The sequence below is a fragment of the Ruditapes philippinarum genome, unplaced genomic scaffold (genome assembly GCF_026571515.1).
Source record: "Ruditapes philippinarum isolate M1 unplaced genomic scaffold, ASM2657151v2 ctg27_1_1_1_1, whole genome shotgun sequence".
NCBI lineage: Eukaryota > Metazoa > Mollusca > Bivalvia > Venerida > Veneridae > Ruditapes > Ruditapes philippinarum.
This window is the reverse complement of record NW_026864520.1, coordinates 397,751-418,491: the sequence shown is the minus strand read 5'-3', so window position 1 is coordinate 418,491 and position 20,741 is coordinate 397,751. Positions and strand designations below refer to the sequence as shown.

The 20,741-nt window shown below is 31.7% G+C and overlaps 2 protein-coding genes across 2 annotated transcripts in view; one reads left to right on the top strand and one right to left on the bottom strand.

The window, feature by feature from the left end:
* LOC132725919 (kidney mitochondrial carrier protein 1-like) overlaps window positions 1–20,741 on the bottom strand; it is a 263,207-nt gene that overhangs the window by 154,705 nt on the left and 87,761 nt on the right. The window lies entirely within an intron of this gene.
* LOC132725903 (uncharacterized) lies at window positions 9,409–18,707 on the top strand. Its single transcript, XM_060711097.1, has 9 exons — window positions 9,409–9,454; window positions 11,508–11,617; window positions 11,934–12,005; window positions 13,164–13,213; window positions 13,469–13,521; window positions 14,060–14,169; window positions 16,535–16,603; window positions 18,085–18,268; window positions 18,587–18,707. The coding sequence occupies exons 3-9, from the start codon at window positions 11,943–11,945 to the stop codon at window positions 18,646–18,648; spliced, it is 591 nt and encodes a 196-aa protein (XP_060567080.1). The 5' UTR covers window positions 9,409–9,454; window positions 11,508–11,617; window positions 11,934–11,942; the 3' UTR covers window positions 18,649–18,707.

Here is a 20,741-nt window from a genome sequence, read left to right as displayed (position 1 = left end):
AAAACATAGGAAATTGTCAGCCATTTTGAAATCCAAGATGGCTGCCGCTATAAATTTTTTGTTTTTGCATCTATTCTTCTCGTCCACACTTTAGCAGACTAAAATTAACAAAACCTTAAATTAAGATGCCAAAAAAAATATGTATATATCTCGCCCATGGGAGAATTAAAGTAAAATTAAAAAAATCAATGGTGGCCATTTTGAAATTGATTTTTAAAGGTCAAGGACTAACAGCTATGGTAGAGCAAAAAATGAATTCAGCGTACTCGAAATAGATAAGTTAGCCCAACTACCTGTTTGTACTAAAAATGCCGTTAGGATGAACATTTTACCAAAATCAAACCAGTCTACCATGTCGTTTTGGTTTTGTTTGCCTCAAAAATGCAAAAACAGATACGATAAAGTCAAAATTTGGCCTTTGACGTACTATGTGTTGCCGCATTATCGAGGTGAAAAGGCTTGCTTGCGGCAAATTCAGGCATAAATGCTAAATGAAGAACAAATATGAAAACAATAAAAAACCTATACAGTCACATATTTTCGTGTCAAAAAACCAACAATACAACATGGCGAAAATCAGCCACTATAATAAATTGATACAGAATGATTGTATAGACTGTCACCTTGCTAGGTAATTATGAACTAAGTATTGTTGTTTGAAACAACATTTTGAAACAGTAAGTACTTTACTTCGTTCAAGTATGTCAAGTGATTCATCTTTAATAGCATTGCTCCTGAAAATTGGACTTTCAAAAAAGCAGTAAATTTAAGGCATAGACAGATCTTAAAAAGATTATATTAATCCAATACATTTTTACTACATTGTTTATTATGAAGCAACAAAGCTGTCTGATATGTAGCACCTTTACAGTTTTGTAGACTTATCCTCAGACATTCTTAAGTCAAATATTTATGTTATCTTTTCAAAATGAATGTGATGTTGACTTGTCCATGCTCTACTGCGTATCGGGCGAATGTACCGCTACCATTGAAGTAACGGTAGTGAAGTCGATTATCTGCTTAGGGAGTGTAACATGTCTAGACACAATTTTTGTCTTCAAAATGTCATGAAATTATGTATTAAGTCGATGTTTACATACTTATACCTTATCTTAATATATCAATAATTCATGTTATCTTTTTTAATTGTGGTTTAGTCTTATCTAAACACAGTCTTGTAAAGATGTGGGGTCGCTTTATATAAACACTTATTATTTTGTCATATTGTCATCTTGTTTAAATGTTGTTGTAAATTAATACAATTTTCATATGTCATACTGTCGTGATATTTTGTCCTAATGAGGTATTCTAACTTATCTAATCATTGTCTTTTTTTGTCAGGCTGACAAATTGTTTTGTTCAAATCCGGTGGTATGTGTCTAACCACTGTCGTTTTGTCATCTTGTCAAAATGTAGTATAAATTTGTCTAATAATTGATGAAAAATGTTTAACAGTCAAGTTATCTTGTCAAAACTTCGTGCTGACTTGTCTAAACGTTGTGTGATAATTTCAAATATCTATTGATATCTTTATAAAAATTTGTATAGGTCCACTTGTCTAAACATTGTCTTAATATTCTGTCAACCTGTCTGGTTATGTTGTATAATTTTGGTTTTATTCTGTTTGACTATGTCCAATAAATATTTTATTTTTCAAAAATCGGATTCATATTATGTAAAAATTGAATTATTATGTGAAACAGTACAGTCGACTCCCCGATTTATTTTTTGTCTTAACACTTCTCACTATGTTATTCAGTATTGTCATCTGTCAAAACGTGGTATTACCTTTTCTAAATACTGTCTTAGTTCGTGAAATTGACAGGCTATTTTGTAAGATTTTTGCGCAAAGCTGCCAAGACAATGCCTTATTTTGCCAGCATTTCATGCTTAATTGTCCAAATTCTGTATAAACCGTACCTAACAACCACTTATTTTGTAAAATAGTGGTTGTTTATTGGCAAGTACTGTTGTTTTATCACTCAATTTTGTCAAAATAACAGAGTGGCGGGGCCGAGTGGTTAACGCTTCGGACTAGTAATCTATTGATAGCTAGCCGCATGGGTTCAAACCCCGTCAGGGGCAGGTCGTTGTTTCCTTGAGGAAGAAACTTTACACTCATTTCTCAATACCGGTTGGTTCTAGGGACGGATTCGAAAGTTTGTACATAAGCTTATAGCTTCCTACACAATCGAACTAAAGTAAATTCTGTATAACCCAAAATAATTCCATTTTGTAAGTCCTTGAATATACATGTATACAAATTTGATTTCCACATGCATATGAAAAGAACTTTTAATCATACTTCTTTCTTATAAGAGAATATAAAAAAATATCCACAAAATAAATTATATCATTTGCAAATAGAGCAAGCAAAGGGGGAACTCATAAAGACTTTATGATTTAAAGGAACGCCCCTTAGGTCCAAAAAGCCTAAAGGACAAAATTTTGCATTTCTGACATAGATCGCCCGGGGTGATTGATACAGAAAGATCTGCAAAATATCTTATGTTTGTGCTTTTCTTGGCCCGATTTTAGTAAAAAGCATTGCAACCCTTTTCAATTTCAGACAATTTTTCATAATTATAGTAATTAATTATTCTTGAAAATCGGAATGAATGTTTATAGAAATGAAATTAGAATCTGAGTCTTGTCAATAATACATTTTCATCTCTGAACTGGAATATTATTGAATCAAAACATCTAAATTCACCAAATAATAAACCAAGTGAACAACATTGTGTGTCAGCAAATGACATTTTCCCATAAGAAGACTTACCATGTTTGGAATTTTGGCAACAATTGTCTTCCATACGTGTATATACCTACATACGTGTACATTTCTTTTAAACTTATCTTTAGAAACGTTAGTCAACTTCCGTTAATTTGTTTCCATGCCATTACAGGCCGAAAGAGCCCCTCCTTTATTAGTAAAGAGGAACTATAAAGAATAATTAAAAAAAAAGACAATAGTAATAAAGTGAATTATTACACTATAAATACACAGCATAAATTTGACGTTAATAAACTAAATGACTGCAGAAAAATTATATCTACGCTGAATGTAGTTCAATATATTTTTTATCAATTCTCGTTTTAGCAGCATGTTGAAATTGAATAAGATATGAATCTACTTACATTACAGTAGAACGATGTACAGTCTATCATTCAAATGCAGTGTAATTAATTAATCTTGCCTATCGATCTTCCTTACTATATTCCTGCGCATTTGAACTCGAATCGTACATAAATCTATAACAATGCATTCAAAATTGATATCTATTTCCTTACTAAAGGATATAATATTTTGGAAAATGTTATTCTTACACACAATGTTGTTCACTTGTAGAATATTCGTTAAATTTAAAATGTTTTGATTCAATAATAATAATAAACCAGTTCAGACATGAGAACTTGATATTGACAAGACTCTGATTCTAATTTCATTTTTATAAACCTTACAAAATCTACAATACATAGGTCATACATTTATCAATTTCAGAAAATACCTCGAGTTACTTTTTGAGATCAATGAGGAATATTAAAGTGACTACACTGAGGTTATTTTTTTTATTAATTTTATATTAATTTTTTTTTTACATTTATGTTCCATTTGATGTAGGTCTAGACCAATATCTTGTGTGCAAACGTTCTTCATTCCATTTTCCAAGGATAACTAATTATTATGATTGTGAAAAATGATCTGAAATCGAAATGCCTTTTAGCACTTTTTTTCTAAAATCGGGCCAAGAAAAGCACATCTGTATTAAGTACCCCAATCGATCTTTGTCAGAAACGCAATGTTTTAGGCTTACGAATTCAGACCTCAGGGGAGTTGTTATCAATCAGTCTTTATTGGTTCTCCCTTTGCTCGCTGTTTTTGAAAAAAATATGATGCCATTTTTGTATATTTAATGTTATATTCTCCTTTAAGAAAGAAGTCTAATTAATATAGACTTTTTTCGTGTGCATACTCATATAAATGGAATGATTTTGACAACAATGGGTGATAATACAATTATTTATTGTCTGGAACAGTCCTCAAAAAGGTTTTCTTTCTTATAAGATTGTATATATTATAGATGTATGACTAACAAATCCACATGCAATACCTCTTCATCAAATTCAATTATTTTCCTACCGTGAAATACACAATTATTAAAATTGCGGCCGCTTATATCACACAAAGCATGGTCTAATATTAACCTCCGCTCAAAATAACAAAATATGGTCGGATGGTGTGAGTTTTTCTTCTTCTAGAATTATTTGGGTTTTTTTATATTACAAATATTACAACAAGCGATCATTCATAATTATATTAAATAAATATTGTCATCAAAATTTAACTATGATTTTTAACTTATTTTTTAGCTCAAGATTTCATGTATTTATGAGAAATTCATCTGAAATTGAAAGCTACCAGTGGGGAAAACAGATTTGATATTTCTGTTAATATTGATGAAATTGCACTTGAAATGGTTAAGAATAAAATGAAAAGAAAATTTGTTTATTTGTTGTGTAAGATATTATTTTATTTCATCTTACACAAAAACAAACAAATGTTCTCTATAGAAATAAGTTATTGTTCAAACAATACAACTTTTAAGTTTAATTTACATTTTTTGCGGTATCCTTGACATAGTGAATTATAGTAAAATATTTGTACAATAAAGTGACATAGAAGACCAACTTATCGCTTGCTTCGTGACTCTACAATTTGAAATACCGGGTCATGTGTCTTATCTTACTCATATATATGAGCCACTTAAACCTTTTAGGCATATTAAGGACATTCGTGGCAGAAAAAACGGTAAGATTTTATTTTATTTTTTTTGAAAGGAAAAGAAAATAATAATGACCAATACTGTATTGAACATTAGAAGGGTAAAATCTTGAAATTAGATGTATTAGTAACTATCATTCAAATGTACTGACTTTCAACATTGTAAAACTTAACAAGTTGAAACCCTGTTAAAATAGTACATGGCAATCACTTTATTTTATTATAATTTCTGTGCAGCGCTATTTCTTAAATACTTTAAAATGTGTTAACCAGCTTGATAAAAAATAGCTAACGGAGATGTTCAAATATTTGTTTGGAAAAACTGCAGTTAAATACGATGCGACAAATATAATGAACGTACTGAAACATTCGTTTTATTTTAGAAGAAAGACTGTTACCAGCAATATAAAATGACAGCAGGTATGCATTACATTAAATAAGAATGACGTTAATTCAAGTTTTATTTATTTATCATATACTTTATTTTATCGTTTTCCTTTATCATTCATGTTTATTGTTAAATATATTCAGACTTTTCATGCAAGGTTTTCTATAAATTTATTCAACTTGTAATTTTGGTAAATGCGAGAGAATTTTTGACTTAGATTGTATATATCATTTTTATCATGCAACTGCTATGGTAACTGCCCGATAACACTTGCCAGATAATTATTTTTGATATCAAGTCAGTAGCCTGATATCAAAAATTAGCCCCGCCCATTTTAACGGACTTATTTCAATTGCTTATATTCGAGCATTTTCATCAGCATGTGAATCCTACAATGTAATCTCATACCCTTACAAGTCATGAATCAATATGCGAAATTTATTTATTTATTTATTATTTGGATTTCAATTACGAATAAATTAGATAGCGAATAGTTTTAGCACCAACTAAATGAAGTGACGTCATAATTTATATTGCAAATGACATCATCGATGTTTACGTCATACTATACATGTAATCATAACAAACTGGCTGACAATTTTCTTTGAGAACTTGTAAATGTTTACTAATTTCGCCGGATTATTATTTACAGGGCTGGGAATCAAAACTGCGTCGTATCCTACAAAATGTAAACAAACGCCGCCATCTTGGAACGAAAAACGTATGTTTTTGTTTATAACTCTTTTTGTTGGAAATGACTGAAAACAAGATATATGTATTAACACGCTACACTATTTTCCGCTTCGTTCGGTATATGTTGCTTGCACAACTATTTTGTAAAACAAAAGTTATAGCGAACTTGCAACTCGAAGCGAGGCAGAATTTTTATGAAAATGTGTGGATACGATGCAGTTCATATTGCTTTATCTCTCGTTTTTTCCTTCAAATCAATTATATATTTGTTTCAGAGTTCACCATAAACTTCGAAATACATTTTTGCATCATTTACTAAACTTTTATTAAAAAGAGATGTTTATTTTCTAAGAAAATAATGATTTTTACGAAATGATACGACGCAGTTGAAAATAAAATATGATACGACGCAGTTGTATTTTTGGCAGTCTTTTCAACAGGGATAATTTTGGCAATATTTTTCTATTTTATGGAATAATCACTTGCGCTAGATAAAAACCCAGATCATTTGCGGTGTAAACCAATGTTCTGTTGATTATTTAGAATACAATGTGTCATGTCCAATATAACATTTAATTTGAAAGTCTACATTGCGGAAGCTACTTTTCAGTTAAACATGAACATGTTACCTTATTGATCATAATATCTGAAATAATTTCTTATATTTTCCTGTATGTTCAATATTATCCCTAATTATTTTCGCAAAAAAAAATAAATGTAGAAATCTATTAACTTAAATTCATTTTGGCTAGCTACGCTCTAAGTTAACTGTGGTTCTGCATGTTCTGGGTAATGACTGCTTTTTTCACTCTACACATTAGCTTTACTAGGGGCGAGGACCTCAGGTGCGCCTTTGTGCATTATTTCAGGCAAAATGTTGTACCTGCAGAGAACCGTCGACATTTTGAAACTAGCTTGATAGGTTTTCCACACAAAAGAATAAACAGTCCCTGGTGGTTTTCGAATTCATAGCAGTTCAGTTCAAGTGATTTGAATTCAGTAAACATAAACAGCTCGGCCTCGGTCGGACACACCTGTCTGATTTGTTTTTTCAACAAAATTTGTTAACGTCAGCTGTACAAATTAGCAGCTTTTTTATTAACTTCTGGCGTGAAGTTTTAAGATTATAAATATTTGAAATAATTATAAAGAGAATAAAATTTAAATTTCTTATTTCGGTATTAATAGCAGAGAAACTTTCAATGTAAACAGGGGGTAATCCTCTGTGAAGTCATTTTCTGAAAACTTTTGTTTAAGTTTTCAGGCAATTCATTATCAAATAAAAATCACACTTTAGTATGAAGGTATGTTAAGATGTCATGTCTCTAGTCTGTTGAAAATTCGATACGATAATCTGACATTTTCTGTTCAATATTGTGAAAACTTAATAATTCTTCAATACTGTTGAAAGATCATGTCTGCCTATATCTGTATCAAATTTATCGGTGCATAGCGTAAAATACCTTTGCAAAACGGACACCTTTTTTACAAAATAATTTGTAGTTGTATCATATGTAACTCGATTTTGAAAAGTTTTTTGATGGAGAAGAATGATACTTAAGTGCAAATATAGAAAAAATACATTCCGTAGACCTTTCCTCATCGGCGATAAAGAAACGCAGGGGTAAAGTTCCGCGGCGCTGAACATAAAATGACTAAACGGAACGCATAACCTACTTGCAAAAATATATTGTAGCTTAACCATTTATAATATTATTTAAAAAAAAAATGTTCAGTTTCAAATAATAAAGCTCATCTGTCCTCGTCGATTATTAAGAAAATGAATACAATAAAATTGGCACGTAAAAGACATAAGTAATAACGGAATTGACGGAAATTATTGCTCATTACAAGTAACAACGGAAGGCATGCAATTTGCGCATTCCCGTTTTCAAAATGTGTAATGTTTTCTCTTTTTTTAAGAAAAAAGTCATTCCTGATTAATACAGGGTCCAGCGGAGGTTACACTGGAATATTGAATTTTGTATCAAAAATAGTAATCACTCCCATTTCGAACTCATGGGAACAAGTTTATAAGCATGCTAAGGCAACAGTAGAACACGTTGTCATATTGGTGTGCGATCACGTGTTTCAATGTATATTGCATTTGATACAGCTTTTCGGAATTTGTAGATGCTTATGATTAGTACTAAAATGCGACCGAAAAATGCAGCCTTAATAGAATTGTATTACATTTCCATTTTTATGAAACCAATGAGTGACCTCTGCTTTTGACTTAAGTTGTAAACAAGAAATGTTGTAGGACGTTATTGGCATACCCAGCATATAATTTAAATAGTTTAACTGCAATGAAAATACAACTGCGTCGTATCATATTTTATTTACAACTGCGTCGTATCATTTCGTAAAAATCATTATTTTCTTGGAAAATAAACATCTCTTTTAAATGAAAGTTTAGTAAATGATGCAAAATTATGTTTTGACGTTTATGGTGAACTCTGAAACAAATATATAATTGATTTGAAGGCAAAACGATAGATAAAGCAATATGAACTGCGTCGTATCCACACATTTTCATAAAAATTCTGCCCCGCTTCGAGTTGCAAGTTCGCTATAACTTTTGTTTTACAAAATAGTTGTGCAAGCAACATATACCGAACGAAGCGGAAAAGAGTGTAGCGTGTTAATACATATATCTTGTTTTCAGTCATTTCCAACAAAAAGAGTTATAAACAAAAACATACATTTTTCGCTCCAAGATGGCGGCGTTTGTTTACATTTTGTAGGATACGACGCAGTTTTGATTCCCAGCCCTGATTTAATAAGTGACCAAATTGTTTCGTTTAAAAAATAAGAAGCATATTTGTTTAGCTTGTGTTTGATTGCCGATTTGACTTTTCTTTGATTGAAATTATCGTGAATTTTGAATTTGACAATTCAAGACAAAAATTGCAGTAAAGTTTAGTTTATGTGATTCTAAGCGGATTTTTGGATCGATGTTTAAATTAAAGGTAAGAATGTTATCGTATTAGGCCTACATTCTGTTGTATCTTTTATCCGAGTCGAAAGAAAAAATGGCCGCCAATTACAAATTCTAAGTGTCAGGGGCGGAGGAATTTGTTTTCAAGAATTATTTCTTTGAACAAAAATTCCCCTTTTTAACGAAATTCGCTATTTAAAAGTAGATTATTTTGTTATTTTGACAGTTATTATGTGTTACATGATAAATAGAAAAACATGCTACTGTCTTTTGATATCAATTTTATCAGGCTCGGCTGATATGGGCAGAAAGGGCTCGGCAAGCCTCGCCCTTTGTAGCCCATATCAGCCTCGCCTGATAAAATTGATATCAAAAGACAGTAGTATGTTATTCTCTATGTAAATTACCATAAAGGTATCAATTAAAATGACAAGTGTTCACTGCCTTAGCTAATTGTTGATATGATAACCTGTTTTCAAATTATCTTTTAATCATACAAATAGCATCTGTCAACAATATAAAGGATGACTATTAAGGGTCAAACATACAAATTATAGGTTTCCCTTTGATAAAAAATGATACCATAATTTTTCTGTTTTTATTACAGATAAAATAGCATGCTTTTTGCTTTCGTCCTACATTTTTATTGGTAAGTTTAATTCGATATGTTTATGTGCTTTTGTGCGTAATTGTGTGCGCACTTTTTTTTAGTTTAATAATATTTTATTGCATATATAAATATGCGCACTAGTGTGTGTTCAGTTCAGTTCGTTCAATATTGAAACTACATGTATAATGGCTTAAGGTTTTTGACATTGTTTAGAGAAACATCATTACAATATGAGAAGAAATCATTTTACTAAAGTTCTCGTCACTTTGTTCTTTACATTAATCTAAAACAAGGATGAAAGAAAATGAAATCGAAACGAAACATTTAATAACAGATCAATGTATAAGGTTTTAAAAGACCACAGTTCATTTCACTTATAATCATGTTAAGTAAATAATAGCAGCTTCAGTACTTATCGGGTTTTTTTTTCGGACTCGACGGAGAACGTAAACTCTAACCAACGCAAATGAAGGCCATGTACTGAACATAATTCAAAGTCCTCTGCCCGACATACACTATGAAATATAGGACGTAAAATGCGTAACAAGTGAATTTCTCTATTACGGGCATATTCTTCATAAGAATTTCGCATATTGATGAAAACAATAGAAATGTATCTTTTCGATATTCTTATATATAACATTCATTAACAAAATTAAATTATTAAAGTTGTTAGTGATTTAGTATGAGCAGTTTTATGATAAAAAATAATAAGTTGCTCAGTATAGTGTCTGCTATATGTAAATATGTATCATCGGATGATGTATAACGCATTTGTCCACCATATCCACATATAAAACTATCGTGGATTGTTTGGCCGAGCTGTTTTGGTCGTTGTCTTAAAATCACTTGCCCCTCAGCGCTGTGGGTTCGAGTCCCGACAGTGACTTTGCATTCATTCATGTGAGGACGCTATCCACCTAGTTTACGGAAGATTGATGCTTCTGAAATAATGCACGCAAGAGCAGTTGAGGTCTTCATTCGCCAGTAAAGCTGGAACGTCGCCATATGACTGTATTGGTTCGACGTAAAACCCAACCAAACAAACAAATGAAATGTCGTTGTTGTACTGTCTAATGCTAAATACTGCCAACATAATTATTTATCCTGTCACTTGTAGCAATTTCGGCCCGATAACAAGGTACAGTATATTTTTACTGATCTACGGCACTTGATCACGTGGTATGCATGTTTGCCGGACTACTTTTCAAGAAAAAATATAAAAACTGTCGTTAAATCTTCTGTGTGTAGAATAACGAATTTTGGAAACGTTGATAAAACTTTGTTTGTTTATTTTAATTCACTCTATAATTTTTCAAGCGAAATAGAAATTATTAAAAGTGAAATAAATGTAAAACTTAACTCGTTTGCGACATTAAAAAAGCGTACTTGATTTGATTGTTTTGCACGTGCTATTTGGCGCTACATTGTGACGTCACGTAAACAATACTTTAAACGTCTGTACAGCGTTAACGACTGAATAAAAGATATTGGTGTTCGAATTCATTTTCTTAGTTTGACCATTTTCTTTCATTCTAGATAGTTTTCACAACAAAATTCGACAAAAAATTGTTTTTATTTATCACATTTTTCAAACAAAATGGCGCCCTCAATGTGAAAATACACAGGGAGATAATAAGAACGGCGAGTGCATTGTTGTAGAATAATGCACGCTTCGGGCCTTCTTTGTTTATATAGAAACATTCCCGATAGTGTGATTAAAGGTTTGCCTAATAAAATTCTTTAAAAACACGGTGACAGGATAAATAGAATAATAGATTGGTGCCGTGGATGGAGAAAGTTTATCTGGCTCTGCTCCGGAATTTATTGGGTTCGCCTTCGGCTCACCCAATAAATTCCTCCGCCTCGCCAGATAAACTTGAAGGCGAACCCAATAAATTCCGGAGCTGAGCCAGATAAACTTTCTCCATCCACGGCACCAACCTATTATTCTCTATTTATTGTATTACATGCCATTCATTAAAGAATAATTCACTTTAAAATGTTTGTGAGAAATCGAGTGTACAAACCCTCTCCCCCACAAAATAATAATAAAATAAAACGAAAAAATAATATATAATATTTTGAGCAGGAGGTGCTACTCTCGTATTATCACAGAGTACCATAGGATGTAGACAGTGTAACCGAGCAAGTACACTGTCTGATTGTAACAAGCTTGTAACTTGTGACGCCACACTCGAGGTAAACTAACATTTTCTTACATACTTTATCATGAATCTTAAAATATTACGGTACCCATGTACTAATTATTTAGCTGAATAATTATCAAAAATGCAAATGCATTAAAACCAAGTTTAATATCGTTGGTCGCCATGATTATTATTTGCATATATTTAAACATCTATTATATTCAAGTGACGTAGTCAAATAAATAGAAATTCTATGATACAATAAGGCTACATATTATATAACCTAGTCCAATGTTATCAGACATGATTCTGTCTTTGCCAAATAAATTCACTTTTATCTTTTAAATTATATATCTTGCTTTTAACAGGAATGCTTTATGGATGAGCTAATCACAGATCAACTATCAGTTGTATACAACGGCGGTTGCAGAGCTAAGGCAGTATGTTTCGTTTTACTTTCTGACAACAATTATTGTATAAAATACAAGTTTGTAAGCTCTGAGTGACGTCTGACATTATCAGTTTGTTTAATAGTTTATATTTTTAGTAAATTAATATATAAAATGGTCAAAGACGCATAGTTCTTGTACCAACCTGAACAAAAATTGATCAATTAAAGTTGTAAGAATAATGGTAAAAATGAATATTATATACGGTTTCGCGTAAACTCTGGTTAAAACATAAGCGGAATATTTATTCAGCGACATTTTCGAGCTGTCCGTGTTATAATTACGGTTTAGCTACAAACCTATTGTTAAAACGTTGTTAATCCTGCCTTACGACTAAAATGAAATGAGTGTATTCGGCCCGAATTTTATCGCTGCTTAACATTCAAGTACTTTAAGACAATAAGATTCGGCAAAGTAATCGATTAAACTAATTACATCATTCCGCATAACATATCACAGGCATGGCTTCTACGCATTCCTGAAATGTAGGTCCGTCAAGGATTCCGATTAAATGTTTTTATTCTTTAATTGAATAATAATAATGACGTCAATTTATGGTATGTTTCTATAAAGAGTCACTAATTTTCAAATATAGAATTATGTGAAAAACTCTTAAAGATCCTGTAACACAATTTTTTCATGGTTTTATTTCATAAATATGATGCTCAAATTAAGATTTGTCAATACTTTAAGTTCCAATAAGCATTATTTATAAAGATATTACCCATTTTAATATTTCATGTAAATAAACTATTAATAAAGGGAGGTAATTAGAAATTTATTTTCAATAAATTCTAAGTCAAATTTTCCAATAAGAAATGAATGCATGTAATTAATTGATTAAATATAATGTGCACAAATATTTGCAATACATATTTTACATATTCTTCGATGTTTGAAAATGGTTTTATTTGCATAATTATATACACATTTAATGTTTTGCAAGTGTGATATACACACAGTAACAATATCAATCACATAACATACAGGATCTTTAACGTACCGTACTTTCTCAGCATTAGACCAGTTACTAAACTTATTTCTGCTGGAAAATGTAATTAATGCACAATTACAAGTCCTTATAACACATCCTAGAGGATGAATTTCCTATTTGCTGCAACAGAATTATAGTTATATACATATTGACAGGTTTGTAATACGTTGGGAAGAAAGCGAAATGATTTAGTTACTTGCTCGAGGTATGATCATTACTAATAACTGCATTAATTTTCAAATGGTTTATTGAACTAATTTATAAATGTAATTAAAAATATATTTGTTTCATATTTTCTCTTACTTACCACAATAAAGCGGTGCTCGAAAAGAATTACGGTATAGAAAGGTAATTTTGGAATTTCTTAACATTACATTATTCGCATTAACATTTCATTAATTATTCCAATTCAAACAAATTTCTTATCGTGCAATATATTGTTTCACGACCTGTTATTCAGATGTTGTGGAACCGGACTTGACTGTAATAAACGGTTATGTGGAATCAAAGATGGTACGTTTAACATTTATTCTAAATTATTTTAATTGATTTGTCCATTATTGACAATAATTTACTCCTGTCTTTCCATTTCATTCAAAACCAGTACTTGTTGTTTGCTATGATTGAGATTATATACATTTAACATACCTAACAGTGTACTGAACAAAAAATGTAGATTCAGCTCTTTTGTTACCTTTTCCACGATCATCTGTTTTAAACAAAAATGTACATACCGTAAGTATTGAACTACAGTTACTTCAGCCTTCAGAGAAGTACTTTCTCAAAGAAACTGCTTAATTGGCGTCACGTTAGAAGTCATATCATGTGTAAGCATTCATTCTCTTAGATCGTTTGATAGTGCACACCGTCATTCTAAATAGTGGTTAAAGTTAGATAAGTTGAAAAAATACATTTTATTCTCCCGAAAAATATTAATTGATTTAGTACCTACTTTTTAAAATCACAATTCTAATTGACTTATACTCTAAATGATATCTCAATTGTAAACGACAAAATATTCATTTTACGAATTCAAAACTTTCCTTTTCAGACACGTTAAACAGTAGCCAGTGCTACAGCTGTGATCATAGGACTTCAGAACAATCCGAAGTAAAAGATCCGAAATCCTGTGTTACACTCGATACATGTCAACCAAATGAGGTACATTCAGACTTTTATTATACAGATGTTTCATGGCAAATTATTCGTTCATGTGTCGTTAATTTTGTGACTGTTTAAAACGAGACTCCTACTAAAAACGTCTTCAAAATCGGTACTTATGTAGATCTCTTAAACGAGGTTTAGAAATGTTTCAAAAGAATAGAGAAAATGAGAATCTCATAAGAAAGTCCAAACGGCATAATTGAAAATGTTCAAGGTTCGGTTTGATTGAGCCTGTTCATGGACGGTACTGTCAAGTACAAACTACCGTCCACGCCCCCTAGCACCGGCTTAAGCAGAATTCAGCATTTAAACATAAAAATGGTGAAAATTTGAATTTCGAAACATCGGCAGATGTGTTTATACGGCGGTTACCATGGAACCTTCCACCTTCTAAGTGCCATTCCATGAAAAGCAACGTATAGAAGCGTGTGCCCTAAAGAAGAAAACAATCGGAATGGAATGGAATTTTGAAAGCGGATCAAATGTTTTGAGGCCCTAAAACCCTCTGCGTCATAATTATACAGAAAATGGGCTGAGGTTGATATTACAAAAAAATCATTCACGTCAAATATTTTCCAAAAATCGTAACATTCGAAAGGAAAACCGTGTAAATATATGCACTCTGTCATTATAAGACTTAACTTTGCTATTTATATTTTGAGTGACGTAACTCACAGATGAAAAGTTCTTCCTAAACTCCACCCATTGTATTGTAAAAAACAATATTTTATTGGCTGTTTGTAGAACATGTTATCCCTATCGACAGCCAATTAGTCATGTGGTCAGGTTATTGTGTTTGACTTTAGACCTAGTGACCAAAACATAAATAAGGGTTATCTCCTGGTCATGACAAGTCACAAGGTAATTGTGATCGTAAAGGTTGTATGCAGCAATTTTATGGCAAAGTTATCACAAAATAATGTTTGTATAATTTTAATTTATCATCTAGGCCTTCTTAATGACAGCCAATTTGTTATATTTCATTATACCTTGGAATGTGTATACCAAATGCACTTTTAGTTTAATAAAAAAATATCAACCAAGGCAACTTGAGTTGTTGAGTTATTGGTCAGAAACCGTTTTTACGTACAAGATCAATGTGACTTTGATCTTTGACCATTAAATCAATAGTTGTTATCTACTGACCAAGACTAATGCACCTGTGAAGTTTGAAGGTGAAGGGCCCATGAGTCGTTGAGATATTGACCAGAAAGTGTTTCTATTTATAAGGTCAATTTTGTCTTTATCTTCGACCCCCTTACCTAAAAAATTCATTGAGGTCATCATTTAACCAAAACCAAAGTTTGAAGGTCAATAGTACATGTGTTGTCTAGTTAAAGGTAGGAAACTGCTTTGTTATACAAGGTCAGTGTGTCAGTGTGACCTTAATATTGAGCCCCGTTACCCCCAAATTAAAGAGGTCATCTACTGGAAAATGCAAATGTACATATTCAGTTTGAGGGCCAAGGGTCTATTGGTTGTCATATCATTGATCGGAAACCGTTTTTACCTACAAGGTCAATATGACGTTGACCTTTGTCTACTTTACCAAAGGGGCCATATACTTGCAATGCCGTGACCAATCCACCTAAGACATTTGAGGACCAATATTCCATGGGTTGTCAAGAAATTGATCGGAAAATGTTTAAACCTACAAGATTAATGTGACCTTAACCTTTGACCCCTTGACCCAAAAATCAATATGGGTTATCTACTGGCCAATACCTTTTTTATTTTGATGGCCGATGTGTTGTCATATCATTGATCGGAAACCGTTTTTACCGACCGTAAGACAAACAAATGCAAAGCAATATACCCCCAAATTCTTTGAAGGGGCATACTTAAAACAATTGAAGTTTAGAGATCTTTTTCTATAAATACTATTCTTTAAATAGATTAAGTTTAATAAAAAATCGTTAAGATATTTCATACCAATAAGAATTTTTTTCCTATAAAACACGCAAAAGCCATGCTATCACTAAAAATGAAAATCAATGAATTAATCTGTTAATCTTATGACGAAGTATCATGGTACCTTTTATCTAGGAATACTTTGTCACAGCCAAAAGAAGGATTTATTTCTCATAAGCCTTAAGGGAATTCATTAACCTCACAAGACAAATTGTATTTAAATTTTAGTGAAATAGGCATTTTATAGCAAACAATATTCAAAGTAATGTGGTGAATTTGTTTGACGTAAACAATAAAGTTTCCATAATTAAGAAATTTTATTCTTCTTAAACGTAATCATATCTTTAACCGACATAAATATCTTCTGTACATTTCATGGAACCAAGATTTATCATGCAATGCAAAAATAAAATTTTCCGTAATTGACATGCTTTGGTTTCTTTATTGTAAGGTTTGTTATACCACCCAGTCAGATATTGGCGGCAAAGATACGTTTTTCTATGGTTGTCTAAGCAAACTAGTAAGTTATTTCACAGCTTTACATCAATTTTGTTTTCTTTTAGACTTGTATTTCGTTATATTTGATACATAAAGCATGTTTAATTAATGTGATATCTAGTGAATTGTAACCCTCGTATTTATTGAGGAAAAAATTGTATTCTTTCTCACCCGCAGAGCGAGTAAAAGAAAACAACTTTATGTAATCAGGAGAAGCAGTACAATCTACTAAAATAACACATTCTTGTATTTTTCCTTTTATCAAATACCTTCAGTTAAACTCATGTTGTATATCTGAACAAAATTGAATGAATAGGTTTACTTTATTGGACTATGCACCTAGTTAGTGTTATGTTGTGATGAGCAGCGCTTGAATACACTTGCCGTAATGTGTCGCATGGAGCTTCTTTTTACCTGGTATTTAACAAAGCCACTGATCCAAACTAAATTATTTTATTGATTTATTTGTGAAATTATAAGCATTTATTATAATTATTTACACGTCTAAGTCATTTACATCGATATTATGTCATTTCAAAAACAATAAACTTAAAATAAACTTTAATTTGTCCCTCAACTGGAATTCGATTGGTTTCGTTAACAAGTTAACAATGAAACGTACTGCGCATTGCACGCAAGTCATCCGTGACTATGTTTGACATTATGTTATTCATGCAAGTATTCCGTCACTATTTTTGACATATAATACACGCAACAAGGCTGTACAATGTATTGAGTACAGTTCGGGATCTTTTTATATCTTGAGTGGAAAACTACTATATTTTCATTAGAAAGTTTAGAGTTATATAATAAATGATGGTAGTGGGCTCGCTAAATAGGTCAGGCAGATGTTTTCAAATATTTATCTTAGGAACCCAACATTTAGTACAAAATTAGTACAATCTAACGTTATCGCCTTAACCAATTACGCTTGTCTCGAGTCTTATTTAACCAATTTTATCACAGGATTTGTCATTAGTACAAAAATAAAAATAAGAGAATAGCCGGTATCTTTTACAGCAGGTTGCCCATTTGTTGGTAATTCTCGGTCATCACCAAATCTTTCTTACACGGACATATGATAAATTGATAAATTTAATGAATATTTCAGTTACATATACAACTGCTTAAACTCGTATTATCATTAGTTTCCATAGAGAATGAAAGATCTATTACCTATAACAACTTTGTTCTGATTGAGATAAAAACATGACAAGTAAACTGATAGTTTTTAATTCATTTTCTTAATCAAGAATAATTTTACTTAAGATAGTTTAGTTCCCAAACTGTTTATCTAAGTAAGCAAGAACAATGATTTATCATTTAATATGATAGAGGCCAGGAACCAATCATCGCTAGAATCCACAGTCCAACGTAATGGCATCCTCAAATTGTCATTTGTAACAATTATTTACTAATCCTGTATCAAGTGGATTTGTATTCATAAAAATTGTTATGCTGTTTTAGATCTACTTTGATGAAAAATAACTATTACTTTTTCAGCAATGTCAATTTTTGATGAAAACGGCTTATGAAAACTACAAAAATTGTGTTTCAAATAAAACGGCACTACCTCCTGGGCCACAACGTGACGCAGTGTGTGGTGTTATCGGACACGTCACATCACTTTGCCATTCTTGCTGTGCTGATGGTGGATGTAACTATGGCACATGTGAAGAACAAAACAGTAATTTAAATTACATAAGATTACATAATAAATAATAATACTTATTTTTATGAGTATTTTCGTCACAAGAAATGATTTTTTAATGATTTAGACTTCAAATGTATGTGTGACAAAGTATCTCAAAATTGAGCTTATGGTAACTTGCTTAGTGGCGTACTAGTGCCGTTAATACAAGTAGGGTATTTGACAATTAATTTTTCCAAGTAGAATGGATATGTATACTATGATTATTATCTAATTGTTATTTATTCATTCATTTATTTTTTTTATCTATTTATTGATTTATTTAGTTTTCTTTGTGTTTTTTTTCTTTTGAAGATCGGATCTTCACACTGGCAGAAAATGGAAAATTTGATATCAAGACATTAAAGGCCATTTAGAAATTTTCAGAACTGATGTAAACCATTTATATTTATAAAAATAAATGGAGGAAAAATAACTTTTTGTCTTTTTCAACCTCAGTCTATATAGCATGATCGACAAATGTTGACAATTTGCTGTCCAATTCAAAATGAAAAACTTAAGCTAAAAAAGGGATAAATTGGAATGATAAAAAACGTGTTTATGTATTTGTTTGCTGTAACGAAATTTACTAGCACTATTGCCAAAATACACAGTCAGGGGTGATTAAGTTGGATTGACAAAATTATATGTCTAATGCGAAACTAACAATAATGTAATATCAAGAATACTCTAGTACAAATTTCGGATATTATGGCACCTTAAATATGACACGTTCGTGCCGTTCCATGAAAAGCGGCGTATGGTCCCGAAGTAAAGGCATACATGAAAGCGATGGTATTTTGAAAGATGATCAAATGTAATGAAGCCTGCATTTCACAGACACCTCAACCAGACAAGTACAAATGTTGCTGCAATGCAGCAAATGAGACGCTCCCGCAAGAATGAATGAGAGAGGGGCCATATATTAATTTTTTAAAAATATGCTGTCACTGATGCCTACCTGGTAAGGAAAGTGATTCCAATACAAACAACAATAACAAGACTTGAACGGTAACTTGCACTTTCCAGTACCGTCCATGAACAGGCTCAATCAAACCGAGCCTGCAACATTTTCAATTTTGCCGTGTTTGGCTTTCTTTAGGGATTCTGTATTTATCTATTTTATGATCACATCTGTGTTATTTGTGCCGGGTGGCGGCTGTAAAAAGTATCCCTGTACATTTAATCAATGATGTTAAATTTTCGATCCTTGAAGATCGTTCAGCACGACATTATTGTTGTGCTTGTGGTATTTTTAGTTTCAACTTTTCGGCATTTTCTAGTTGAGTGGTTCCAATATTCCTACTTGAATAATGTTGAATCACCCTTAGGATATGTTGCCTGCTTTTTAAATTTGTCTTTAGACGTCTTATCTGTGATACGCAGGCTTCATAACCTCTGACCCCCTTTCAAAATTCCATTTTATTTAGTTCCGCCCATTGTTTTCTCGTTTAGGGCACACGCTTTTTATTTCTTGGGGACCATACGCCGCTTTTCATGGAATGGCACGGAAGTGTCACATTGAAGGTTCCATGATAACCGCCGTATGAACACATCTGCAGATGTTTCTAAATTCAAAATTTTACTATTTCATGTTTAAATGTTGATTTCTGCTTAAGCCGGTGCTATGGGGCGTGGACGGTAACTTGCACTTTCCAGTACCGTCCATGAACAGGCTTAATCAAACCGAGCCTGCAACATTTTCAATTTTGCCGTGTTTGGCTTTCTTTAGGGATTCTGTATTAATCTATTTTGTAATGTGACATGACAGTAGTGCAACATTGTTCTGTTTGTGTCACTATTGTAGTCAGTAATATTAGATGATAAAAAATATCAAAGCATGTACATTTTCTTTGTCACCTATAATGCTACTCATTTTCTATATGTTATCAACACCTTATCATGGTAAGAAATATAAAAATCCATATGTAAATAAGCCAAAACAAAGACTCTTTTTTTCAAAATGTACGTTACATATTTCGCGGCAAATGCTATATCATGATATAACAAGAAAAGCATTGATGCAAAGCATCAAAAGGCGTCCAAGCAAGAAATGCAGCAAGTAGATGAACTAGTAGACATCTGATGACAAGATTTTCTTTTCAATGGTTGATTGGATTTTACCAGAATTGTATATCATAGGTGAATAGGCGAAAGAAAGACATTGTTCATCATGATTTTTGGTAGGCTTGCCAGAGATTTAAATATTTTATGTATTTTCTTTGGAACATACAAAACAGTAGTCAAAATAAACAAAGTCTGTTTTTTATTATAATAACTGTAACAAATGTACAAACAGTATATAAAAATAGTAACAAAAGGGACTGACTAATATAGTACTATGACATGCATTTTTTTCATGTCAAATTAAATGGTTTCTATTTATACCGGGAAATTAATATACAGTAGATAAATACTGAAAGTAGAACACCTACTGGAATGAAAAATTTAGGATGAATTCTAAAAAGAC

What these genes read in the sequence shown, in the direction of transcription:
- LOC132725903 (XM_060711097.1), top strand. Translation starts at nt 11,943, where the DNA reads ATGGATGAGCTAATCACAGATCAACTATCAGTTGTATACAACGGCGGT. An exon ending in GTTATGTGGAATCAAAGATG is followed by an intron (nt 13,522 to 14,059) that starts GTACGTTTAACA and finishes TTTCCTTTTCAG; the next exon opens with ACACGTTAAACAGTAGCCAG. An exon ending in ATGGTTGTCTAAGCAAACTA is followed by an intron (nt 16,604 to 18,084) that starts GTAAGTTATTTC and finishes TTACTTTTTCAG; the next exon opens with CAATGTCAATTTTTGATGAA.